The sequence below is a fragment of the Platichthys flesus genome, chromosome 11 (assembly GCF_949316205.1).
Source record: "Platichthys flesus chromosome 11, fPlaFle2.1, whole genome shotgun sequence".
Taxonomy (NCBI): Eukaryota; Metazoa; Chordata; class Actinopteri; order Pleuronectiformes; family Pleuronectidae; genus Platichthys; species Platichthys flesus.
Genome location: NC_084955.1, coordinates 13,704,886 through 13,732,082, shown reverse-complemented (window position 1 = coordinate 13,732,082; position 27,197 = coordinate 13,704,886). Strand labels below are relative to the sequence as shown.

General features: G+C 43.0%; 5 protein-coding genes across 10 annotated transcripts; 1 reads left to right on the top strand and 4 right to left on the bottom strand.

Moving 5' to 3' along the window:
- Positions 1–5,897: 5,897 nt before the first annotated feature.
- On the top strand, positions 5,898–7,932 carry LOC133964993 (hairy/enhancer-of-split related with YRPW motif protein 1-like). The gene is made up of 5 exons (XM_062399353.1): positions 5,898–6,045; positions 6,217–6,289; positions 6,398–6,481; positions 6,603–6,684; positions 6,802–7,932. The coding sequence occupies exons 1-5, from the start codon at positions 5,960–5,962 to the stop codon at positions 7,395–7,397; spliced, it is 921 nt and encodes a 306-aa protein (XP_062255337.1). The 5' UTR covers positions 5,898–5,959; the 3' UTR covers positions 7,398–7,932.
- A 1,043-nt stretch (positions 7,933–8,975) lies between these two features.
- stmn2a (stathmin 2a) lies at positions 8,976–13,120 on the bottom strand. Its single transcript, XM_062399651.1, has 5 exons — positions 12,967–13,120; positions 11,107–11,202; positions 10,784–10,956; positions 10,500–10,691; positions 8,976–10,411 (listed from the first exon to the last, which is right to left on the bottom strand). The coding sequence occupies exons 1-5, from the start codon at positions 12,983–12,985 to the stop codon at positions 10,352–10,354; spliced, it is 540 nt and encodes a 179-aa protein (XP_062255635.1). The 5' UTR covers positions 12,986–13,120; the 3' UTR covers positions 8,976–10,351.
- Positions 13,121–13,879: 759 nt separating this feature from the next.
- Positions 13,880–17,712, bottom strand: upp1 (uridine phosphorylase 1). 2 transcript variants are annotated; one of them, XM_062399649.1, is made up of 8 exons: positions 17,567–17,712; positions 17,242–17,288; positions 16,187–16,298; positions 15,944–16,102; positions 15,701–15,815; positions 14,897–15,106; positions 14,658–14,804; positions 13,880–14,571 (listed from the first exon to the last, which is right to left on the bottom strand). In XM_062399649.1, the coding sequence occupies exons 2-8, from the start codon at positions 17,283–17,285 to the stop codon at positions 14,420–14,422; spliced, it is 939 nt and encodes a 312-aa protein (XP_062255633.1). In that variant the 5' UTR covers positions 17,286–17,288; positions 17,567–17,712; the 3' UTR covers positions 13,880–14,419. The 2 variants fall into 2 exon arrangements, with proteins under 2 accessions (XP_062255633.1, XP_062255634.1); XM_062399650.1 differs by lacking the exons at positions 17,242–17,288; positions 17,567–17,712 and adding an exon at positions 16,521–16,825 and having other exon boundaries at positions 16,187–16,395.
- Positions 17,713–18,649: 937 nt separating this feature from the next.
- gra (granulito) lies at positions 18,650–21,445 on the bottom strand. 5 transcript variants are annotated; one of them, XM_062399121.1, is made up of 7 exons: positions 21,300–21,445; positions 20,347–20,462; positions 20,188–20,246; positions 19,756–19,813; positions 19,477–19,583; positions 19,306–19,364; positions 18,650–19,089 (listed from the first exon to the last, which is right to left on the bottom strand). In XM_062399121.1, exons 2-7 carry the CDS (start codon positions 20,426–20,428, stop codon positions 19,062–19,064), a joined length of 393 nt encoding a protein of 130 aa, XP_062255105.1. In that variant the 5' UTR covers positions 20,429–20,462; positions 21,300–21,445; the 3' UTR covers positions 18,650–19,061. The 5 variants fall into 5 exon arrangements, with proteins under 5 accessions (XP_062255105.1, XP_062255107.1, XP_062255106.1 ...); XM_062399123.1 differs by having other exon boundaries at positions 20,347–20,429; positions 21,300–21,423; XM_062399122.1 differs by having other exon boundaries at positions 20,347–20,470; positions 21,300–21,419.
- A 500-nt stretch (positions 21,446–21,945) lies between these two features.
- rbm12bb (RNA binding motif protein 12Bb) lies at positions 21,946–27,060 on the bottom strand. Its single transcript, XM_062399117.1, has 2 exons — positions 26,935–27,060; positions 21,946–24,273 (listed from the first exon to the last, which is right to left on the bottom strand). The coding sequence occupies exon 2, from the start codon at positions 24,249–24,251 to the stop codon at positions 22,359–22,361; it is 1,893 nt and encodes a 630-aa protein (XP_062255101.1). The 5' UTR covers positions 24,252–24,273; positions 26,935–27,060; the 3' UTR covers positions 21,946–22,358.
- Positions 27,061–27,197: the final 137 nt, after the last annotated feature.

The following is a 27,197-nucleotide window of genomic DNA, read 5'->3' as shown; positions in this document are numbered from 1 at the left end:
TGACTGTGGAGGGGACTATAGCTGTGGATGCATGGAACAAGTTAAATGTGCCAATTCAATGCTGCTAAGAATATATCAAGATATGGAATTTAATTATACAGTTTTTGTTAGAAAAAATATATTTTGGCAAAGTAAGATTGGCAGAATAATACAGAACGTGCTTTTATGATTGTTCGCATTCCAGAGATTCAAATGAAAACAACTCAAAGACAACAGTTGACAACGAGTCAAACATAATCATCAGACACGAACAGGGGCAGATAGAAATTAATGACGGAGCTAACAATAGGATGTAGTGGGATTCTGATGCATGTTTGTGAGAGTGAGGGGAAGAGAGAGAGAGAAAGAGAGAAGGGGCTGTGCTAACAGGCTTTCTGCAGATCACTGGCAGTTTGACTGCAGTGGAGAGTAATGGGGCTGGCAGGGCGGAATCAATTACTGGCCACAACAGATTTTCCCACAGGTCGGAGCTTGGGAAAGCAGTACTTTACTGCAGCACAGACAGCTGGCACAGAGCATCCACTGGGAAAGGAGCCGGCTCAAAACAAGACTGCCTCTTTTTTTAATAAACTTGTGACACGCCGTAAATTGGCCATTTTCTCTCTCTTATGTCTAAAAATATTAGTTTTCATAATCACTGATTAGCTTTTATGGCCAAGTGCATCATGGAAAAAAAAATCACAAGCCACAAAAACGCTCTTTCTTACAGCATGGTTGATTTTCAGAGACAGACATCCTTGTGTTGCATGCATGCAGTGCTATGCACAGATTTTCTCCATCAGTGAATGTAGTGTCACTGTAGACATAGAGACAGACAGACACACACGCGCACACATACACACACACACACACACACACACACACACGCACACACACGCACACACATACACACCACCTACACACACACACACACACACACACACACACACGCACACACACGCACACACATACACACCACCTACACACATACACACACACACACACACAAACCATCTTATAACTCCATGACTTATGAGGACATTACATTGATTTCAAGGAGACTTCCTCCAGCCTTTACTACAGTTACTACCTGCTTTCCCATAGCCTACTTTTAACCTTAACCTAACATCTACTTCACATTAACTTTATCTTATGTCATCATATGTCTTCGTCTTATGATTTAATGATTGAGACCCTTTTCGTCCCCATAAGGAAGATGGGGTCCCCATAATGTGACCCTGTAAACAGATTTAGGTCCCCATAACATGAGTTATACTTTGAGCACACACACACGGCAGAGAGAAGACACACATTTTCTCCAGCTTAACGTGACTTGATAATTCATAAGGCCGGTGCCTGTGAGGTCCCCTGTGCGTGATGCAAACCAGGAGATACATTTCAATTAGCGCCCCAGACCTCCCTCCATTTCACCACACACACATACACAAGGGCACGCACTCCATTGATATGCAAACAATGTTTTTCCTGTGGAAATACAATGTGTGGTCTTAAAAGTAGCCTGCTCCCTGGTCCTCCTTTCTTTGTGTCAACATCACATGCTGTCTCCTGTTGCGCTTATTTGGGAACCAGTCTTATGATCTGCCTTCCCTCCATTGTGGACTTGCAAGTTAACTGGTAATGGGCAGCATTCTTGTAAACCCCATGAACAATATGATTGTTAGGGGCCATTGTGCAGGAGTGTGTACCATTACGGAAAAAAGGGGTGAAATACGTTTTATTTATTCAGGTGGGACTCGTGTTTTTTTTCTTGTTTTGTTTTGTTTCAAAGCAGCATAAAATTGTCCATATCAGAGTTCAAAGTGTCGTAAGAATCTTCTTGAAATGATCTCCGTGCCCTATAATTGACTCTAAGCCCTGTAATTGGCAGCCGGTGCTGAAATCCTGGTGTCAGTATTACGACCTGAGGAGGTATCCTCAGATGAGAAAAAAGATTTGCAAAAAAAAAAGCTCTTGCTAAACAAAGAAACAAGGAAGTGAACATATCCTCCTTTGCTTTACCTATCCAAAAAGCACAAGGAGAATGCATGCCAACAAAGGCAGGAAAGTAAAGAATGAGACGCTGGGTGTATTACGGTCAAACAGTGGGAATGGCTCTCAGGCCTGGTCTGGTCCCTGCCCAATATAGCGCCTGGGTGCTGACTGGATCCAGAGGGGACAGACAGGAAGTTGTGGCCCATAGGATAACATTGTTGTATGGAAGCTGTGTGGGAGACATTTCCCTCAGTCAGACAAGCTATTCAGGGGCAGCATGGGTGGCATTTTCTTACATAATATGCCATGGCTCATATGCAGCAAAGTTCATATCTTTTTATATGCACCTCCACTCTCCGTGAATAAAACATGGGCAAGGCATGATCTCACACACACTAATGTCACCCCCCCCCCCCCCCGCATGCCTAATTCCCTCCTCAACACACACGCACACAAATGCAAACATCACTGTAGCAGTTGCTGAATGACAGGTATAAGATGTCAGGATGGTGTGCACACAGGATGCAGGCACGGCTGCGACCGTCGCTCCTGCCGACAGCCCCAACGGTTGACATAGTAAATCAATCCTGATGGGAGGGTGGGCAGGACGGAGGTGAGGGGGGGGGGGGGGGGGGGGGGGCTGCACAGGGGCCCGATGGGACTGAGGCGGCCTCTGTCAGACACACTCAGCCACTCGGCCAGCCAGTGAGAGACTGTCGACGGGTGGGAGAACACTCGCCGGGAAACGCTCACACGGAGATTGAGTTACCACGGAATTAGATCAGGGCTGTGGGAAACAGCACCTCCTAAACACACTTGCACACTCTCGGTCGCACACACATAAACACATCCAGACACACCAGCACACACTCGGGCCGCACTCTCGCACACAAAGAGTCGCCAAGGGAAACCTGAGGGAAGATTGAGGAAGGCAGCTGGGCACACGCCAGTTTCAAACAAATGCTTGCTTATACCTCTTAGCTTCCTGGCACCGCTTTGAGAGCAGTTCCTTCAAACTTGTGCCAACCTAGGCCCAGGGTCAACAGGCAGTGTGGCACGCTGTTATTAAATGTAAAGGTAATGTAGAGAAATGGGGCTAGCAAAGACAAATAAGCTCAAATCAACCAGGGAGATGTGTAGGATTTATACCCAAACTCATCAACACTCAGCCGAGGTGGAGGCTGAGAAAAGGGTTTGACGCCACAGTCGAGAAGTTAAGGTTTTTAGAGGAAGAACCATAATTACGTTTAATTGTCCAAAGGAATGTGGCAAAGGACCTTGACAGTCAGGTGTGAGGAGGGAGGACTCTGCGTCTGCTTAATGGGGACCACATGAACCCGCCTGTCCTGTGGCACTGAAGAGTTCTATTACCATAATGGTATCGTAAACAGTACCGGAGTGATCCCAAATCAAGCTGCCATTCAGCGGGGAGTCATGGAAAGGCCGTGTATGCCTTAGTCTGCGGATGATGAGCAAGGGGAGGGATTCGTACTGAACCAGATCTGCCCCACTAGCGCTAACATTTCTGGATTTACAGCAAGATATATGTGTACCCGAGAAATCCTGTCCAGAAGGAGATCATGCACGCCGCGGGGGTTATTCAGCACTGGATCATGCACATGTTCAAGTCTATAAATCGATCAAGTGGGAGTGTAGAAATGCATGAAATGGGTGAAGTTTGGGGATGAGTTTTAGTGAAAGTGCGTGCTGACAGGGAACGGAGGGGAGCTGTGTGTGTGTGTGTGTGTGTGTAGTGATAGTGCGACGGTTCATCTACAGATTGAGTGACGCTCGCACATTGTATCTGTCACCACTGAGACCCCTCTGACATTCTGGGAACAGCATGTTGGCCTGCAGTTGCTCCCGCTCATCCCCACTTGTCGAGCTCCCACCACGCTAACCTAACAACTGACCTGACGGACGGAGCAGAGGAACAGCTGCTTCTCTACAAGGTACTGGAATGGAAGTATACCACGGCGTGGGGGCTGGGGAGGTTCACGCTCCCACTGATGGACTTTCCAGACATGACCCAGTGCACGCTGCAGGAATTACCCCAGTCTCACGTGCTTCCCGGACAAATCGTCCCATGCAACCCTGACAGAAAGAAAAGCGGTTTGATGTTTGACTGCTCTTTTCATAGAAACAGTGGGTATGATATTTTATGCATTTACCTACAGAATATGACGGCAGAACATCCAGTTTATTTGCTGCCCTAAAAGTAGCAAATTGAGTTTGTAAGAGTAAAATTACAAATGCAATGGCAAAATTGTATCTAAATATCAACTAGAATAGCAATCAATACAGCACATACCTCAGTCAGGGTCTAATATTTCCCTGAAATTCAATCACGCTGGAGATCTATGAAATCTTCACTGGGAAATTGGTGAAAATGTGGACAACAAATTCCTGGATCTGAATGTAAAGTTTTGTGGTGATCCGTTGTGCGGTTTTTACACAACTTGCTTACAAGCGAAAACAAGCCAACCAACAAATTGTAATATATTATTAGATCGTTAATATTGACGCAATGAAATTAGAGTGACACTTTAGATTTGTTCTACATGTAGGATTTTAATCTGCAAAATAAGCAGTCATTATATAAATGTAGTGTGGAATGGAAGTCGCCTAAAATGTAAATACCTCTGTTAAATCCAAGTAGTTGTTAACTCGATAACTTAATAAAAAAGTACTTGAACGAATATACTTAGATACTTTGACTCACTGTGTTTCATTAACAAAAAAAAACAACTTATCAAAGGCAATTAAAATCTGCTCCCTCAGCTCATTCAGACACAATCCAACCAAAAATGAAACATGCTCTTTGAGATCATTAACTTATGACAACATTTGCCTTGAATTGCATATACAAATCTATATACCCAAATGTGCACACACACTGTAGGCAAAAGTATGTCATGTCTCAGTCTCTCTAATGCAAACTAGAAAAACAGGCCGAGGGGATCAGTTACGCAGTGGAACATAAACATCCAAAGCTCCCGTGTTTTATATAGTTTGCCCTTTGACCCAAACGCATTAGCAGGGTCAAAATTATCACACCTCTAGCAGACCACCCTTGCTCCCGATCCAGAATGAGCCGTGCATGTTCTGCTGCTTCACTCTCATATACCTGCATATGCTTTTTTTTTCAAACATGCCTCACATGGCTCAAACGTTTGTGTACGGCTGCACGCAGCTCGAGCCTCTGAAAACATTTCCTCTTCTTCTCGTTCCCACTGCACAGCACGGCGAGCTTCACCGTGGATGAATGATTCCCTGGGAAGGTCTCGCTGTGCCAGTCAGTTTGCGGGAGAAGAGGGGGTGGTGGGGCCGACAGGGGGTTTCCTAGGGGAGCCTGGCAACACTGACTGACTAATGTCGGGCCTCCGGGCTGATCAGTGCTGTTGTGGAACCACACAGCTGATGGCAGACAATGAACAACACACTCTGATAATGGGCCGTGTGTCCTCCACAACACCAGGGAGGAAGAGGGCTCCTGCTACAATGGGGCCTGTTGCTCACGGACCACGGTCCCAGCAGGGGGGGACTGGGGAGTTGAGGCCAGGAGTCCACCGGGCAGGCTGAGCTGTCACCGGGGGAAAGAAGCAGCATTGGTGCTTTTGTACAACACGTATTCAAATCTAAATTTAAATACATTCTATTAAAAGTATGCTCTTGGTACAACTTATATCATTTTCAAACCTAAGTGACAACATCTTCATTAGGGCCCCCTCTTTGAGACCTTGTGCTTGGTCATAGATTTGAATTATTTATTATCATTTCAAAGCACACGTCACTCAAGCCCCAGCTCCATTTTAACTGGCTACAGTGGTTTCAGGCACCGCCCACGTCCCTCCTGAGAGCCCACCCCCCCCTGTGTGTGTGTGTTGTGTGAAAATGATCCCAGCAGAAGCAGATCTGAGGTTTAGACTCCGAGCCTCTTCTGTCAGAGCAGCACCGGACCTTTGTGTGCAAGCAGCCTCTGATCAACATGAAGAGAAGCCACAATTACAGCTCATCAGACAGCGACCTGGACGACAGTGTCGATGTGGAGAAGGACAGTGGAGACGAAAATGGGTAGGTTATTATAACTTTAAAAAATATATAGCTATCATTTCATTCGAGATTTACATATAGAATTGTTTGTTTTGGCCTGATTAACTTGCTGCAAGAGCTTTAGGCCTGTTTCATGTGCAGGTGTGTGTTTCTTATCCCTCAAAATTAATTTATCACTTTCTAATCTTCCAGACAAATTGATTCTCACGGCTCCATGTCGCCCTCCACCACCACGCAAGTTCAAGCCAGAAAAAGGCGCAGAGGGGTAAGTAAACTCATTATCTCTGCTTTCAACTGGTGCTGTGATATTTGCCATTGTTTCCTTCTATCTGTGACCTTAATGACAGAGTTCATTTCTTCTTTCTTTATAAAGATTATTGAGAAAAGGAGACGTGACCGTATCAACAACAGTCTCTCAGAGCTCAGGAGACTGGTGCCAAGTGCCTTTGAGAAACAGGTAGATTGTTTGTATTTCCATTCTTGTAACACGAGTTATCCATACAATCCTTAGATGATCATTTGATAGGAACAGCTTTAATTTATTTAATTAAAATTTGGTATTTTCTCTTTCATGACAGGGTTCAGCTAAACTGGAAAAAGCTGAAATACTGCAAATGACCGTGGACCATTTGAAAATGCTTCATGCATCTGGAGGCAAAGGTAAAAGAGCCTTTTGTTATAACTACATTAATTCATACGTAATACCTTCTAACAAAATGTAGTTTTAAATCAGGTCACCCCTCTCTAACCCTCTGCCTCTGCTCTCTTCCCTGACAGGTTACTTTGAGGCTCATGCTCTTGCTAAGGATTACCGCAGCCTGGGCTTCAGGGAGTGCCTTGCAGAGACAGCCCGCTACCTGAGCATCATCGAGGGCCGGGACAGTACCGACCCCCTCCGCGTGCGCGTGGTGTCCCACCTCAGCAACTGTGCCTCTCAGAGGGAGGTGCACTCTGGACTGGAACACTTGGCCTGGGGCTCTGCCTATGGACCTGCCCCGGCCCACCTCCCCCATCCTCTCCTCCTACAGCACCCCCAGGGCAGGACACCTGCATCCAGGAGCAACAGTAGCCCACCCTCATCCTCCTCTTCCTCCTCTACATCATCCTCTTCCTCCACTGAGGCATCTGGGACAGCCAGACTCAGTGTCATGCCCCCCACAGAGTCCCTCAGGGTGTCGCTGCCCCTCTCTTTGCCTGTGCCAACATCAAAGCTCTCGCCGCCGCTTCTGTCATCCCTCTCCTCGCTCTCGGTCTTCCCCCTCTCCTTCGGTACTTTCCCTCTCGTCTCCCCGACCGCCCTCAGCACTGTGAGCCCCTCCTCCACCCTGTCGAAGCCTTACAGGCCTTGGGGCACAGAGATTGGGGCCTTCTGAAGCTTACTACTGGACTGAAGGCAACAGCTGAGCTGTTCCCAACACATCAGACTGGGCAGGACGACCTGCCGCGTCTGTTTTTATAGTAATGAAACACAGGGGAACAAAGAAAACTGATTTTATTTTATTAAGTATAAAGTGGGAGACGTCTCCACATGATGTGATTTTAATACTCTTATCAAGAAAGAAATTCTAAATGATGTTATGTTATTAGTTTGTATTGATAACTAATTTAGTCGACATGCACTGTCTCCAGGTTGAGGACTGATATGATGATGTAATGTTCGGGCCATGCATAGATTTACTGTCTGCACAAACTGATAGGAAATATGTTGTAGATCAGATCCTTCTACATTTGTCGAGCACGGACATCTGGATTTAACATCATGTAGAGTTACTTACATGTGGTCTGCCTCTTTAGCGTGGAAGTCAATATGCATATTTGTATGTGTCATGCTTGGTAAACTAACTACTTGAGACTTGGAAAGTTACATTCTTGTATCTATTTGTAATGTTTTTGGACCAATAAATTGAGTTTGAAAGAAGTAAACAAATCGAGTTTGAGTCTCTTTCAATATAACTCTTCAACCTTGTGTTTTATGTATGATAGGAGGCTACCTTTCTTAAATGCAAGCAGACTGTCTGCCCCAAAAGCAATTAAGATCATATCTATAATCTGCAGGTGCGTTGTATATTTTTTGCCATCTCATCGAAGTTAATCATAAGCTAATGAGGTCTCGGTTATTAACTGAAAGGCAATGCCTTTAGTGTGTGCCAGGTAGGTAACCGAATCCGAGAGCATTGTTGCCCCCATGAATACCCAGGAAATCATTAAGAGCCAGAGGAAATCCTTTACAATGTTACCCTGACCTCACCAGCTCGGGTTGGTCTGAAGCGGAGACAATAGTGTGAACAGGATGGGGACACTAGAGGAAAGCGGTGAAAACGTAACGGCAACAAACACAGACAGCCGGAGCAGTAAATCACTCAGAGCTGCTCTGGTTGTTGTTTCAGGTCATAACGTTGGTGTCACTGAGTTTTTTTAGTGGGGTTCACTCTTTTAACGACTCCATTTTATCCGTACATGCAGCACCTCAGGCTTCCAGGAGGGGCAGCAGCTGTCTGGGATTTCTGGTGAAGCCACATTTTATTAATAATAAATGGAGTATATATTTCCCTATGAAAATACCAGTCGGCTGAAATGATAAGAAACAAAAGTATACGTTTTCTATGTTTTTTTTCTCTCTCAATGGAGCTGTCACATTTTAAATCCTCATGATTAATCCGAATAAACAAAACTATCATTCAATTCAGTGTTTTGTTATTTCCTGTTCCTCCACTTTTGCATTTGGAATATTGTGAACTTTACTTTACTCTACTTTTCAGTATCTTCAGGCTCCTGTTCAGTTTTTGTGCCCAAAATAAATCCAACACTGCCACCTGCTGGAGAAACATGGATTCATTTTATGTTGATTCAATTGCATGTTTGTAATAAATAAAATAAATTAGTACACGAGTGGAAGGAAAGAGAGGAATAAATGAGAAATAAACTATAGTGGAAGACTGGGATTCTCGGGATGTGTAGATAACTGGTTCTTTTATTTGGCAGTTTACATTTCCCCCTCCTCTAATAGCTCAGAAATTAATTCGATGGTGCATGCTATGTTCACAGAACCCCAAACCTTTATTCAGCAAAGCTTTCACAGAGAAATATACGAAGGAGAAACACAAGCAGCAGAGGATGCAGGCAGATATCAGTGGTACTGTATATTAAAAAGAGACTAGTTCAGTGTGCTGTGTGTAAAGCATCCCGCGTCCATTCTCTAGCTAATCCCCTAAAGAGAGCAGGCGCTAAAGATGCCTCATGGTAAATTCGCTTTCTCAAACACCCACACAGACAAACGCTATGTTCCCACTATCAATATCGAGGTGGAAGCACATTCCACTGTCCAAGACACTATGCATGGTACCAGTATGGTGTCATAACATTCATGAGATTAATCCTAAAAGTACTATGTGTACGTCACAGAGCTTTTTTGATTTAGCCAAAGATGGAGCGATCGAGGAATGGCGTGGGAATCTGCAAGAGTATAAACGGCTGCTCCCATCGGGCAACGACATTCTTAATAACAATAAAGCACCTCTCACGTCCATCATCGAGCTCATTCCAGAGGAAGTGGGTACTTTATCAATCTGTGGGTTTTGGCGTATTAAGTTCCAAGCGTGCGTGTTGTTAATGAGAGGGTGTGCGTGAGGAAGACACAGGTGGGATTGCGTCGATCTTGTCTTGAGGATTGTGTAAGCCTGCGAACACTGACCGCCATTCTTCACACACAAAGAAAAAAGAGACTAAACAAAGAAACATCATCATCATGGTTGTCATGACATCATCAGGAAAGAACTGCAACTGTCAGTCAACTCACAACACCGAGGGCTTTCACGAGAAAATGGTTGTAGAGTTTTGAAATTTCAAGAACTGAAACAATAATCAATGACAGACTAAAGGTTTGAAATTGTACAGTGCAGTACAGTACATAGTATTTGTACGTACTTCACCTACCATCAGATAGATAGATAGATAGATGGATGGATAGATAGATAGATTGATAGATAGATAGATAGATAGATAGATAGATAGATCTGGAAACAAATATTTACAAATCAAAAGCCTTATTCTTGCATTTTTCAACGAATCCATTCAATTCTCAAGATGGGTGTTACAGATGTTTGTATCCACAGATAATACTGATAATAGTGAGTACTGGTGGTGTGTTGTGTTTTGTTGTGATGTAGTGATGAGGTCCTCGAACCTCTCGGCCTCCTGGTTGGGTGTCTGTTCAGTGGAGGGTGAGGGCAGGGCGGGGGGGAGAGGGAGGGAGGGGGCGAGGAAGGGGACAAGGACTGGATGGAGAAGACATAGATGAACCGCAGACGTGGGGACTCGTGTGGGGGCCTTATGCCGTCAGCTCCTCCCTCATCTCTTTGTTCCTGCGCACCACGGCGGCGTGTCTCTCCTGCAAACACCACGACAATGGAATGAGTGTGGTTTAGTCACCTGGACCACGGCCAGCTGAGGATCAACAACAATCCTGTGTTTCTCACCTTCTCCTGAAGACGCTCGATCATGGCCATCATAAGCGCTTCGCGGTTCTCCTTGATCTGGTCCATCTTCATCTGGAGCTTCTCCTCGGCCATCTTGCTGAAGTTGCTGTTCTCCTCCATGGCCTTTAGCAGCACGTCCCTCTCGTGCTCGCGCTTCTCCGCCAAGGCCCTCAGCAACTGGGCCTCCTGGTACTGAAAATGCACAAAGAAACACAGATTGATTGATAGATTTTCACTGATGCCACGTCCCTCTGATTTATTCATTGTTAACAAACAACACTCACCTTCCTTCGGTCCTCAGCAGCCTCCAGTTTCTTCTCAATGTCCTCCAGAGAGATGTCTCTCTTGGGGGGTGAGGGGAGGTTGTGGGCCACTTCTGACACCGGAGAGGGAGGCTTGAGAATCACCTCGAAGGCCTGGCCCGATGCCCGCTTGTTTATGGGTTTCACCTCCATATCTGTAAATAAGACAATTATGATAATAACACCAGAAAAGTCAATATCCAACGATAAAAGTATATTAGTCCAATAACGTGTCTTCTGTCTGTGTCCATGGGGGACCCTCTGAGTCCCCCTAAAGAGAAATCCATTTTTGAGCAGATCCGTACCTTCAAACTCACTCATGAGCTTGTTGCGTGACTCGGGGTAGAAGCAGGAGCAGATGAGGGAGAGCATGGACAGCTCCTTCATCTTCTCTTTGTACGCTGGAGGGACATAAACAAAGAGAGGTTCATTAAAAACCAGCTCTAATCACATGTACAAATACTTCATGAATATGCACAAGGTTTTTCCAAAATGAATTTGTTACAAATTTGGAAAGGAGGTGGCTCAATAAACCAATGAGCATCAGATGACCACTGGGTGAATGATGCAGGGAGCGTGACACTGAGTCTGATGCACATCTAAAAGTGCTGTGTTGCTAAATAATTAATTGGATGTGTTGTGTAAAAGCCGATCAAACTAAGATCAAACTGATTATTACTGTTGCTTTATTGGACACTGTGCTCTCTCCAATATCCCTTTGCAATCTCCATAAAATGGGTTTAGTCAGACCTGTGTCATTCAATTTCCTGTTGAATTCACAATTTTGTGACGTGCGTTGTGGTCACATAAATTAGAGGCACTTAAATCCGTCTTATCTCTTCCCCATTGTTGAGTGTGGCCATCACATCTTTCAGTGACAGCTGATGGATGATCTTTATTTTTTTTGTCCACTGTGTGATTTCACCAGTTCCTTACACTGCGGTTTTCTTGAATCTCTCTTCAAATCTGGGACCTTTTTCAATGCTGTGTGGTTAAAGCTGACAAAGTGGCCACCTGGCTCTCCATGTGGAGGACTACAGATTGTCGGGGCTGCATGCTAAAGCCTTCTGCTGCAAAGGCCAGTGAGTACACGGCCTCCTTGCTGCAGGGCTGGCCTGCCTCCCACCCTGCCATGCACCTGTCTACTCCACTGCATCTCTGCCACCACTCACACCGTAATGAAACCAGCCCGCACCCCCCACTGTATATTACAACACGTCTGCTCCTGTTAAGATACCATAAATGCTGCAAAAGCTTGAAACAAGCCCATGGAAGCAAATATTGCAAACGCCTGGCCTACAACAATAACGGCCCATCAGGGGGCGGATGACTAATGCAGGATGCAGGGTGGTTATACCCTATTAGAATTTGCTTACTTTGAGCTAATTAGTAAAGCAAATTAGATATTTTACATTTGTCTACATGACGATAGCGTATTTTAGCAAATACAATTTCAGCAGATCTGTCACAGCTGGTGATGCCCCCCCCCCTACACCCCCCCCCCCCACCCCTTTCTGGCATCTTCTATAGCAAAGCTATTTATCCAAAATAAATGAACGAAATCAGCACATTAACATTAACATAAACTAGCAGTTGGGGTTTGTTTGGGTTTCGTCTTTGTCAGGGTTGTATAAAAGCCAGGGAGGTGAAGCCTCTCTGTGCCTCGCCGCTCGGCAGCACAGCATCTTGGGTGGGGTCCGTCTGCATTATGCTGCATGTCGGGGCCGCTGTAGCCTGAGAAGCAGGTGCAGCGCTGTAAATAAAGCTGAATCTAAAAAAAACGTGTTATTATCCAACCTGTCACAATATGAGCGCAGAGATAAGATGCTGCTGCGGATGAGGATGATGAGACAGATGATGAAGAAGATAAAGGAGGCATTTCAATAACATAAAGACGGAGGACGCTTTGGTGTGGCAGGATCCCCACAACTCATGTGATCAGACAATAGGCCTACAATCGATGCACGATCATCAAAGAAGCCATATATCAATAATCATTATCCATCAAATGATAATATTTCAGATTGGACCCGTTACAGATGGATCGACCACCAGCCCACCGGTAGACCTCAACGGGGCCGGCACATGCAGGTGCCGCAGCACCGGGGGCGCATCCATCAGCATTTTTCATCCATCCATGCACCGGTTCGAACGGGACTACTCACCGGTCGCTGTCTTGGCCATGGCTGATGTGGTGATGTCCGCAGGGGGAAGCTGTGGCTCTGCTCAGGTGGACGGAGAAGCTGCTGTAAGGCACTGAGTCAGCGAATAGACCGAGAGCAGCAGCGGACAGATAGACAGGGGGTGGGCACGCACGGGAGCGCGCAGGCAGACCCTCCTCTGTGCCGTGACGCGCGCGTAGCGGTGTTCAGTGTCCACTCGGTAACCTTGTAAAGCTGAGCATCATAGGACAGTCAGACACACACAGCTGATGATATCTATATCTGCATGTGTTTGACTGGATCCACTTAAATGAAAAATTAGATGTACAGGAATCCAGTGACGCAATGCAGCCAATATTGGTCAATAAATCATCCATATAGGTCATTTCAGGGTCAGGAATCAATGACACATGCAGTTTCTCAAATGAGCTAATCAAAGTGGCTAATCTGCAGTGAGCCCTGACGACTTGATGTTTACTTAAAGGTTAAGGGTGTAGAATTTACTGACATCTAGTGGTGAAGTGTCATGTTGCAGCTGAATACCGCTCACCTCACCCTCCCCTTCCAAACATGAAATAGAACCTGTTGTAGCCTTCAGTTGTCATAAAAACTCAAAAAGGTGTTCAGTTTGTCTGGTCTTGGCTACTTTAAAAAAAACATGGCGGCCTCCGTAGAGAGTACCCACTCCTGATGTAATTATAAAGTATTTAAATATAAGTCTCATTCTAGCGCAGAAAAACAATGACCCCCCCTCTTTTTCTTCCGGGGGGTTAATCCAACCAAGAAAAGAAATGTAGACAAACCAAGAATTCAAATGAATAGAAAGTCAGTGTTCTTTATGCAGCAAGACATAACAGCAGCATGATGTGAATTTGTGCTACTTTAAAAAAAAAACAACACAACAAACAGCTTTAGAGGGTATGAGGCTTTATTATAAATAAGACATCCAATGGAATTTCCTCTCTCTCAAAATGAATGACAAATTGTTTATAGGTTCTGATGGATAACTGGACACAAACATGAAAGAAGAGGAAACTGTAAAATTAAATCTACATTGAAAACACTAAAAAGATTTTTAGAGTTTTAAAACCAAGAACAAGCCAAGGACAAAAACTTAGTCACGTCATAGTCAGGTCATTATCATTCATGAAACAAAGATGATTTCAATAAGTTATGTGATTCTGGTTCAAGTTTTACAGATAAGGAACTTCATGTGTTCTACTACACACAGGTGTGGATGAGCACAGGATTCCATTTTCCATTAAAAGTTCAGTTAAATGTTTAAAAAGAAATACAAGTTAAAAATGTCAGTCCACGACAGTTTATCGCGAAGGTGAAATAGATAAAAATATAGGGGAGTGTTTTAAAGCTCAGTTGTTGCATTGCAAAGTTTTCAGTGTCAAGAGAAGATATACGCAGATTGGGACGTATGGTTGCAAACCAGTGATGGTTGAGCTTAGCTACTTCCTGCTTGGGCCATCAGCTGCTGTTTAATGTAGTAACCAACCAGCTTCTGAGGACGCTGCTGGTAGCTGTCGAGAACTTCATGAGAGCAGTTCACCTGATCCCCCTTCAGGCGATCCAGTAACGTCACACACACCACGGCCGCTTCACACAGGAACAAAATGTTAGAGACTGAGTCTGAAGAAATGATGTGCTTTGAACATGTTGCAAGTTGTGATGGTTTTTCTTACCACGCAGACCACTCAGCTTGCACATGGCAGCAAAAACGGACGATTCCATTTCTATATTGCAGACTCCTGCTTGGCTGGCTCTCATGAGGTAGTCCTGTTTATCCTCCTCAGTGTAGGAGCAGAAGGCCCCGTCCAAACGAGCTTGGCCTGCACACATAGTGAAGATGATCGTTACACCTGAACCACTGTACACGTCCGTGAACAATGTGATAAACATGTCAGTGCAAAAGAACTCGTACCTTCATAGAAATCCATGGTGCACATTGTGTTGCCCATCACAGTCTCAAACTGGTTCAGCTCTTTGCTGCACCGCAACAGTTCCTCGGCCAGACTTTGGTCCAGATCGATGTTACGCACCACAATCTTCCCCAGGATCATCTGCTCAAACCTGGGCAGGAAGGTGCCGTCCACTGATTGGTTGGTAACTACGACGGTGCCAGGCTCAATTCCTGAAAATCAAAAGTGGCAGACTAGAGATTATTTCTCAACTACAGGTACAAAAAGCAAAAAATGAAAGGTCTATAGTGTAGGGCCATATTACGTTAACTAGGCATCCTGTTCATTTTTCAGATAACCTATGTTATTAGTTTAAAGCATACACTATTTAGCCATGCTGGGAAAATATAAATGATCTAACAATTCAAGCCTATAATAGGATACCAAATACTGGTTTATAGAATAATCTGAAAAAAGTAATGTTTGGTCTATAACAAAGTAGAAATTACTAACTTGATTCAATAAAACAAAGAAATGGAAATTCAGAAAACCAGAGAAATAATAATCAGTGAAAAGCAACAAAAAGTCAAACTGGATTTCCCTGCCATAAATGTCAAAAGGGACCTTGGTCTCCCTCCTGTGATAAAAGTAGGAAAACGTGATCTATGCCCACACAACCCAACACAGCTCCTGTCAAGTACACATGTGACCACACAGTTGAAGGCGGGGGCCTCTTGCCACAGGGAACCAACAGTATTTATAGTTTAATAATGTAACATTATCAGGTTCTTGGTTAACACAAAATATTTCAAAAATAATTAGCTTACCTATTCCACCTGATGTGCCAATGCGCATAATTGTAACATCTGTGCAATGTGCATGATGGAGGAGCTTTATTAGCTCATGCAGCATTATGGCTATAGAAGGAATGCCCATCCCATGCTGAAAAATACAGTACACACACAGGTGTTCAGTTAAAAGGACGCAGAATACTTCCTGTATTTGTTGAGAATCAGTGGAGTAGTAAGTTTACAAAAGAAGAACATAAATATCTTGAGGCTTTTACATACGCTGACAGAGAGCACAGGGCCCACTATGTACATGGCGTAGCGGTCAGTCCCAGCACAGATGTTTGGGTACTCGGCATTGGGGTCTTCCATACCGAGCTCAGCGGCGATGTATTTGGTGAATGCTTTCATCCTCCAGGGACTGCCCCCAACACACACAAACTAAAAACAAGGATTCACAAATGAACACCGTCATGCATGAGACTGTTACTTCACTCAAATAAACGTAGTAAGACAAGTCTTTACTTTGACGTCACCAAACATAGCTGGTAGGTCGTGAGTTCCTGTTCCCAGACCGAAGTGGTAGAGGACGTCATCTTTCAGTGCATCCAGGTGGGGGTTGTGCACATAAACCGGACTAAGGTCGAAATCAAACAGATAGCATAGGATTACTTTGAGCCTGAAAACCAAACTTCATTCCTCTGGGCAGTGGATTAGGGGTCTGAAAAAGGTCACTTCAACCAAATCTAAAAACCAAACTTTCTGATATTCCTGTGTCATGTTGTACATTTACTTCCAGGATTATCTTTTCAGTTGTTGAGACAATTGACTATTGAGAATTATGTAGCCACCAAAGTACAGGTGGAGGAGATGGGAGTCAATTTTTAACGGCAGAAAGCATTTGAAATCCCATAAAGCTGAAAAGTTTATATCTTTCCATTAGACTGAATGAAGACGACATTGAAGTGAAAAAGGACAGAAATCTCAAAAAATTTACCAGAACACAAAAAAAACATGTTTTAGCCTGTAGTGTACTCCCACAAACTGCATACTTTTGATTGTAGGCTCTTCATTTAATACTTTTTCATTCTGCTACTGTTGAGTTTTTAGCAATTGAGTGTGATCGTATTGAAATAAATTGTTAAGCTAGTCAGAGATGTGATTCTCGATTTAACTGTTGGGTTTAGAATTTTTAATATGCCCCCCAAAATGTCTTTGCAGGTCCCTGCACCTCTTCATCTACAAAGTGCTGAGTAGATGGAGGGAATTTTCATTTTTGGGTGAACCATCCCTTGAATTATGTTTTATTCTGGTCTTAAATTGCTTTTACAATTTGTCCTGATGCCTTTAAACACAGCAGAGCACTTTGAATTGCCTTGCTGTTGAAATGTGCTGTAACTTGCCTAGTATGTATTCATCTTGTACTTATTTGAAATTATCATTATTGACTTTGCTTCAACGTGAATCACTCACACACAACCAGCCCGTTCTCGTCGATGACCTCATATCCAGACACACCTGCTAATTTCCTCATGAACCAGAGGACGTTACTTTATTTGGATATATGGACAGACACTCACCTGCAGTCCAACCCGTGTCCCTCTGTCTCGTCTTTTGAATCCATCTCCTGGAACAGACACAGCTGGTTAACGGCACATTCAACTCTCTGACCAGGAAGAGGAGGACCACACAGAGGACACCTGAACACATGGTCAGTTTACAACTAAACTCAACACGATGAATAAAGACACGTTTCCCCCCACACCACCGCGGGATGGATCGAGCCCATCGCCGGACACAGCGCATGAAGCTCCCGCAGCAGGGGGTCGACACACCGGTCAGGATCTTCAAACACGAGCCGTTACAGTTAAAAGGCTGCCACCCAGTACTCAGACCTGTGCTTACCTTTGGTTCGTTGCCGGTGATCTGTCGTCGACTCTGCTTCACACTAGTTAATTTCGCTTTCTGCGCATCTGACGTCACCGCCGTAACGTGGGGATCTGACGTCGCTTACGTCACAGCCTCAGTGACAGGATGTGGGACTCTTCCTCTGTCACGTACTGATGTGACTAATCCAACATGTCCACATTCTGGAGAGTCCACAGGGGAAATCACACAATACCACCCACACCCTCCGGAATTTTATATTCTTTAGACTGCCTTTCACTTTAATAGTATTACCCTTAAACCTTAAAGTATTTTATGTTACTTATTATTCCTTTCTGATGCCTAATGTTGATTCTTGCTGCTGTAATATTGCAAATGTTTTGAATATCACTGAGTTAAGTTAAAAAAGACTATACAGACAAGCAGGAGACACAAATGAGCCCGGGGACATGAAAACTGCTGAAAAAACAAACATCCAGAGTTACAAAAACAAAGTTGCAAAATGACCAGAAAGAGGCTGAAAGGGACAACAAAAGAGTCCCAATGACCACAAAGGGACACAAAAAAAGCACAGATTCCATTAAACAAAAAGACACACAAAAGTCTCAAAACTACTCAGTCTGCACATCCCATAAGTGGGGTGGGGAGGCTTTTACTATCTCATAATCTGTGTGTGCCTGGACCCCAAAAAAAGAAGCAAAAATGATTGATCGCATTACCAATTAAAAATAATTTGGGAAAAAAGATTTCGCTAAAGACACGTGACCGTTGAGAGTTGAAACGCTTCCCAGGTTCTACAATTGCCTTCAACAAGGCAAGAAAAAAACATCCAAGACCTTTATGGAATGCAAACCTATCTAATACCTTGTGTGTGTGTATAGTACATATGTACACTGTATTTTGATGACAGCTGGAATATCCTCTTAATACAAACTTCTCAACCCCATCAGAGCGGCCCAGATTAGTGTTTCTGGACTGATCGGTCAGAAGTGACTCGTCAGGTTTCCTTTCAGAATCTTGTTTTATATATCTATGTGTCGGCCATATTTATTTACAGTCTATGGTTTTAAGTGCCAGAAGGAAAATGTCCACGCAGCAAACTGTTGAGTCAAACCGTCTTTTATGAGAGAAGAAGAAATTAACATGTTTAGTAAGACATGTTAAATCACAATGCTGATGAAAAACATCATTTTGATCATTTCACTTTTTTTTTATGATTCCATTGTAGTGGCAGACTTGTCCCATTGTTTCTTGAAAAGCATCCATTAATATATTTAGAACATTTTTACACAATGTTAATACTTTGTCAAAAACACGCACAGCAGAAAATGTAAGCAAAAATGCAATTCTCGTACTTAAGCAAATAAAGTGGGGTTTAGTATTAACACTTCATCTCAAATAGTTAAATAATAAACATGCAATGCAAAATTTCACAAGTTAAATAAAGAGTTAAATAACGTTCAACAAGTAAATACAGAAACACTCTTTGGGGGAAAACGCCTGCGCAAAGTCTTTAAGGTGAGAGAAGCCTTTCTGCAGCCCTGAAAACAAAAAACATATATCGGTGAATTATTTTTATACTGATCATGTCTTTAAAGTAAAAGATAAAAAACATAAATGTATACTGCAAGACGATAGAAATGTATCTAATGTGTTTAAAAAACGAATCTGCTTTAATATCAGTGTGAAATATGTGTTCAAACATAGTCTGCATTGAATTCAAGTTATAACTTATGTTCTACTTCTACAAAACTCACATTTCCTCTTTTCCACGGGCCCATCTCAGTTCATGAAGCCTCAGGTTGCCGGGCTCTCTCTGTTGAGATGGATTAAAAACGTGTTTCAATCCAAACAGGACACTTCTAACGCGATGTTGGGCGTTTAGAGAGGATACTTCATTAAAAACGGATTATAAACAGCCAACTTACTGCCTCAGTTAAGACTATGGGGTGCTCTGGCAAGAACTGTGGTTTCTCCCTGGAATGAGGAGAACTCGCCAACGCAATTAAAAAGTCTCTTGTGTAAGATATTCTGCCTGTAAATGTTTATACAGACATAAAGCAGAACTGACATTACAACCAACACGAGTTCAGAGTTCAAAGTTCAGGCCAAGCAGAATAAAAAAACAAGGTTTCTACAAAGACAAAGATTTGTCCACTACTGTGGAAAAGACCCATTACAATAGTTGTCATTACATTTTGTCTTACCTTGTTTCGGTTTTTGGAGGTTGACTATCTGGAGGAACTGCTCTATGCCTATGTTTGTCTTTTAAGCACAAAATCAGAAAAATGGTAGAAAATCAGAGAAACACTTAATCTTGTGTAAATCAAAAGGCACATTTCTTATTTAATGTCATTTTGGTGAAAAAACCCTCAACAAGAATTAATGAGACTTCCTCATCAACCGTTGTGATAATGAAGTTATCTGACAAGAAAAAATGGCAAAACATTGTCTCGTTTCAAGTTCTCATTGTGATGATTTGATCTTCTAGTCTGCATCCCTGTAAACTGAGTATATTTAGGGTTTTGGACAGTTAAAGGCAACAATATAATCAATTTGAAAGCCTCAAGTTGAGTTGACTTCATATCTAAGATTGATTGAAAAATGTAATGTGTGCTGCCACCCTTTGGTATTCTTACCGGTGGATCCACTTCCTTCATCAGCGCCTGAGCACATGTAGCAGCATTTCTGTTGGGCTCTGTATGAAATGATAAGATTTCTCACAAGAGTTAAAAAGAAGAGAAAAATAAGAATAAGTGAAACCAGGTGAGAACAACTGGTGCAGACTTAGAGCCTACCGATGTCGATGGTGTAGCAGCGACGCAGGGGTCTCGCAGGTTCCAGATGCTTTTGGAAAGCTCTTCTCCTTGATACCTCCATCCTGGTCCCCCGAAGGTTCAAACCGGTTTTAAACCTACCACACTCAACAAGGCATCACATCTATACTGGAGCAACACATGCCGACAGTACTAAAGTAGTTCAATATTATTATTCTGGGCTTCCTACAGAGGTTGCAGACGATAAGGAGACACAGGTTGTATATCAGGAGTATTAAAATAAATGGAAAAAACTGTCTGATGAAAGTACAATGATTTAATATTTACATGTCAAGCTCGAGCTAGAATTGACCACTTCATTAACAGGCTCACAATAAAATATTCACTCTGCTTTATCATTTGAGTTTAACGTCAAGTTACTTAGAGTTAAATCAATATACATAAGCCTACAATGGATAAAGCTAATAATAATAATTATGATGTTTGATAATAATGAGGATATAGATGTGGCTGATTTGGGATGTGCTGAGCTGAATGTAGCATGACAGCTAACGTGACCAGGGATGTTCATGGTACAGAACCCACTCAGCATTAGCTCATCTTTAGCTTAACTGTCTGCTAACTTCACTTCAATAAATACAAATGGTCGATTATGAAACTCTTTACTTCTAACGTAACTTATTAACTGTCTCATCTCTGCTTAAACTTCACGGGAGCCGTTGACTAACATTAGCTGCTACGTTAAATGTTTGTGCACGATCCCTGCCGGCGGCCACATTCAACCTCATCATCATCTACCCACCGACACGATGATGAAGCAGCTAACGATCACAAGTGCAGCGCCATCACGATGCAAAAGTTTGAACAACGTGGAATCAGCGGTGTAGCACGGCACATTAGTCTCATTGCTCACATGGCTTCTCGTCGGTTTGACTTCTGCTTTATAAAAAGTTCCATCGTGTTTAATTATTCACCTGCAGATCAATAAAACTCCTGCTGCGTGGTTCTCCGGCTGCTCCCCTCACCGGCGTCAAGTTGCACACAGCGATCCCACTTCTGGTGCAGGCATTTCAAAATAAGATGTAGGCTTGTAAAATCGTGTCCGTAAAATCATTTAAATATTCGCCATGACCGATATCAACTACTTTAAATAATAAATACCAGTCTTTGCTCATAAACCATTGCCAAATTGCATCACTTTGTATTCGAAAAGAACATTACAAAATGTTCACAATTCGCTTTTTTTGTGAATTAAATTCACCAAGATAACAATAATGAATACATGTCTTGATTGGGACACTGACCTCTTCGTCTCTACCATACTTGAATGACACTTTTAGTAAATTAAATTTTGAATCCAATTGAAGGATGAGGAACAACCGTAGGATTTGATGTTACGGCTATTTCCTGTCATTAGTAACCCAAGAGCCTGCTACACCTGTTATTGGTGATTAATAGTTTTCATTTCTGAGGATGAAGTCATATTTAGAACAAACACATTTAAAATACACAGTAGGGTTTCTCAAAGAGGACAGTCATCCTCTTTTTGATTTGATTTTAAGATTTTTGCTCTAAGAATGGTTTTTTTTATAAAATGCAAACACTGAGGTCCAAACTTAATCATAACAGAAACACTTTATTTACAGGTGGAAGTCAGCAAGCAAAATTACATATCTGACAATACCTCAAAGATTTTTTTATACATAAAAAAACATTACAAAAGATAACCACTAAAGTAGAATTAAATTCTCACATTTAACAAACTGTGATGAAACAAAATATTTCGTATAAAAGAACTAAAGATAAATCAATATTTAGTCAACAGTCGACTACATTGCCCAAACACAAGAAAACTAAATGCTGTTGGAAAATACAGCCAAGTTATATTTGGTTCTATTAACCCATGCTATCGATCAAGAAGAGGAAACAATTGCAACAGCTTATTTTACTTCAACTATGTAGAAATCAACTTTGGGCCTGTGTCTAAACGGCACTTCGGGGCCAGTCAGTGTCCTTTAAAAGCGATATCACTTTCAAACAAACAGAAGCTTTATTTTTCTTGGACCTATTGGTCTTCCAGTCAGTTCCTCCACTGCTGTTACGGCCTCCGGACGAGATTGGAATACTACAGTCGCAGTGCCTGTAGGTCTTCCACTCTGCTCATACTGCAGTGACACAGATCCAGGTATGATGCTGTATCCATAACAGAAGTCATAGATTTCTTCAGTTCTTATTTGGAATGGTAAGTTGACTAACTTTACACAGGTTGGACCATCAATTGGCTGCATTGAGGGGCCAAAGTCACCACGGAAGCCATTCCCCCTGTCCTGTGGACCACAAGAGCCCCTGGCAAAGGGTTCATAATTACGGCCTCCCTGGACCTGTACATTATTCATTGATATATTGCTCTCATTAGACATCCTTAGGTCAGGGAACTTGTCAACTGAGTGGTAGGGGGACTCGTTGCTCCTGCCCAAGGGCCACTCCTGTCTTGGCCCCTGCCCCATTGCTGGATCAACACCCAACTGCTTCATCTGGGAGCGTGAAATGCATTTCAGTATAACTTCTGACCCAAGGAAGCGTTGTCCATTCAGAGAAAGTGCCCTTGTGGCCTCTGCCTCAGAACGAAAAAGAACCAAAGCTTTCCCGACCCCAGCACCTTCATGGTCAAGCAGCAAGAACACCTTATCCTCTGTGATACTAAACCCAAAAAAGAAGTCGATTATCTCAACTTTCCTTACATCTAGTGGCATGTTCCGAACAAACAGACATTGTTTCTCAGACCCATCATGATCACTGGGGGAAGAGGGAGCCCTTTCCTGTAACCGTTCAGAGTTTCCAGGGGGACGGGCATCCATGCTGTGAGATTCCAGTAGGTTGATCATGCTCTCTCTAGAGATTGGGCGGGTATTAACCCATCGATTTAAAAATAGTCTCTTTTCTTGAGTTAAGGCCTCGCAGTAGTCGCGCTGATTCTTGAACAGCACAAACGATGATCTAGTTCTTCTTCCTTCATTGTCCATCAAGTGCAGGATCTGGTCATCCTCAAGCTTTGTATGATGAAAGAGCCTTTTTATGTCTTCTTTTTCCACAGTAAAGGACAGATTGTCCAACAACACACAGTACTCGTCGTCTGGAGGGATGAGCATCTGGGCCATGGGCGATTGTGCCCGGGCATGGATTTGTGGATTCCTCTGATTACGAATGGGTGATCTCTCCCTTTCAAAGTTGTTCCTATTGACAACCATTGGAGCTCGGCCAGTAGTGCGATGCCAGTCATCTGCTGTTGTCACGGTAATCTCAATATACCTCGACCCAATGTAATTCCTGTCCCGCTTCAGGCCTTCATTGGCATCCTCCCTTGTTGCAAATTTGACGAGCCCTCTCCCATTGTTTGAGCCATTTTCATTTTTTAACAAGACAATGTCGTCAACAAGTAAATCGCTGAAAAATTTGCGTACCTCATTTTCAGTCACAGTGTAAGGCAATCCTTTAAGAAAGACACACGAGAAGTCATCAATACTGTTTGAAGGCCTCTGAATCTTTGGCGAAGGGGAATGACCTGATTGGCTACCTGATCTCCTGCTCGCCTCAGGGCCAAAAGGTCTTTTAGCAGGTCTTGCATTCTCCTCAAATCGCCTCCTCTGATCCAGCTCCGCATTTTCTGCACTTCTTTCAAGCATGCTCTGCATCTCTGCTTTACTACTGAGTAGTAGTGCAACAGGGGCATCCTTAATGCAGTTCCCCGACCGTGTCATGGCTCTTCTTGCATCTTCATCCGAAGCAAAGATAATGAAAGCTTCCCCTCGCTCCCCACCAATTATATGCACCCCTCCATCCGGAATTTTGAGGCCAGTGAAGAACTTGCGAATATCCTCAGTACCTGCTGTGACTCTCAGGCCTCGTAAACGGATGACGACTGCCATGCTGATGCACAAATAACAGCACCTGCAGACAGAAGGGTATAAAATAGCATTATTGCCAACTACTGGGCTTCTTTAGCTCAGCCTTTTTTTCCTGGGATTCCAACAGAGGACCAAAGAAACTTGAAAGCAATGTGAGGCAAAGGTCATCAGTGACATGGTGACATCATTCATACCCATGTCCACAATAGCCACCGCAAACATAAACTGCTTAATTAAGATAGGTAAAGTTAACTATAACAGTTTAATGTACCGCATCTCACACTCAAGAGTGAAGTCTGTTATGCTCAACATCTACTATCTGCCCTTTGCTCGAAATAATTAGGTGAAATATGATTAACACATCAATTTCCAAATTATATTTACTCTACGTAGAAACCAAGTCCCCCACAACATCATCGCTGAGCCATTAAAAAAAAAAAAAAAAAAAAGGAGCTCAGCTTCAACACTATTTAAACATGCAGTCCAACTCTGACGTGACCTCTGAACATAAACCATTAAAAGTCTTTAAGTTATCTTTATGCCAAAACCATTTTAATCAATCAACCACTGGAAAACAAAACTCAATGTTATCTAAAATAAGCAAAAACTCCATCCTGTGAAATCCAACTTAATATATAAAGGAAACATTTAAACTGCCATTCCTTTACAAAAACACAGCTGATAGTTTTTCTTCATAAGACTAAATGACTAAACATGCCACCTTCCAGAACACAACAATCTGAAGAGCACCAAACATAATAATCATTTTATGTTTGTGACCCATCTCTCCCCGACCAGTATTAATCCTTCATCCAGGTAAGGCACATCACAATGACAGTTCAAAAAGTACCACCACTCATTCAGCCAATTAGAGACCGGCGAAACCAGGGTGGAACGGGTAGTTCTCCATTGCATCCACTTCCGAATGGGACAGTCTTGTTGATCCGATATGAATTAGGTCTTGAAATGCAGGCTCGGAAGACGATGGTCCTTCCATCTGGTGCAAAGCTACCTACACCAAGGACAATACCTCTGTTCTCCTCACATAATACAAGCTGTTGCATCAGCAACATTAGCACCTGCTTTAATTCAGCCAATACAGCACCACATTCACTAGCCAGAAATACAAGTCAAAAAGAACAAAATTTCACCATTTAAAATATATATCATATTAAATTTCCAAATCCATTTTCAACAAAGCCTGGATAGTTTTGAATTCTCAGCAGTACCACAATCTGGTCATTCAAGAAACTGTGAATCCCTTTTCTAGCTTTTTACCTGTCTGTCTTTCTGCATCAGCACCAATTTCTGGCACACTGGACCAAACTAATACACTTTAGAAGTCTATGTAGTCAGACTTTTCCTTTTAATATAACAACCAGTGCGTTTCAGATATGATGTGATTCAATTTCAGTTTGAGTTGATTCCATAGTGAAACCATAAATCCAAGTAGATTTCCTTGATTGCGTGTGTATATCTACCAAGTCTCATCAATCCCATTATGACACCACTTTTTGATTCACTCGATCCAAATATTGATTTGGATCTGCCCCAAACGTCACACACTCAAATATCTGTCCCCTAAAGATCCATGAATTATTCTCCAAGAAATCCATCTTGCAGCATTGAAGAATGTGCGAGAAAAAAAGGGTTGGTCTGCCCCATGATCTGAATCTGCACCAAAATGAAATGGGTTCTTCCCTGATCCCCACCACATCCTTCCACCAAGTTATGGCAATCCGTCCAGTAGTTTTTGAGTAATCGTGCTCGCTAAAATAAACAAATAGATGGAAACTCCCATGGCAGATGTTATATAGTGAAAACAAACAGCGATGTTACTTGATATTACAAGATATAGCATGGCTAGACATTTCGTCCGATCCTCCACCAGAGTTGTCTGTCTATTGTTCCGTGCCACAAATACTGGCCTCACTAGAAGCAAAACAACACCACCTCCTGCTGGCTTGTTGTAACTGCAACGTGAATTTAACTGAGCAATGGCATGGAATCCTAAGGTGAGAGCTGACGGCTGGCAGCTTGTGTACATAAGCTAATTATAATGCTGTCACTGGGAAAAACAATGAAAAGCCAATCAGCAAATCAGAAGCACAACACCTAGGCTTCCGGGTTGTCAATTCACGTAGTTAGGACCTCCCAGATTGTCCCCATTTTCCCAACATGTTCTCACTCCGAAGATATCAAGCCCAAACTGGTCCTTACCAGTATGTGCCCACACCTACGCGTCTCCATTAGTCCAGAGGACACCATGACATTCATTTCCCCACTAGGAAAACATGCCCTCACCTTGTGGTCGTAAAACCAGATTTAGGAACCCAGGACTCTTGTAAAACATAGATCAACAACACAGATGTACCATGTCGACATTATTATCGCAGTTATTCAATCACCGAAACACGAAGCTAATGGGCAATAAATAAAAACACACACAACCAATCCGAGGTAACCATGAGCGTAACTTCCCCTTTCAAGTGCAACCGATTCTCTAAAGAGGCCACACACACACACACACTGTAAAGAGGCTGGTTCATACGAATCTCCGCAAAATGTCGAGCTCGGCTACCGTTAGCTTCGTAACCCGCAAGGCCCCTCGCTCGTCCGAGGCGACACTGGACTGCGTCAACGGGATTATATCTCTGCATGAATACAACCACAATTTATCCACCTGACCAACGACTTCACTTACACAATTGACACCCGCGGATTCTCGTGCAAAAGAAAAATCGAGAATAATAAAAACAATCAGGACAAGAAAAGTTCAGCTTCGGGTCGACCTCGTCTGTACAGCGCTAGAGCAAGAAGCGTGCAGCAGCTTCAGAGTGACGTGAGACATGAGTACCGCCACCTATTGGGCCGGAGTATACGTGTGGCTAATGGCTTAGTACAAGAACAAGTTTGAACTAGCAAATAAAACACTTCATGACACACATTCACATGATTTCAGAGTCT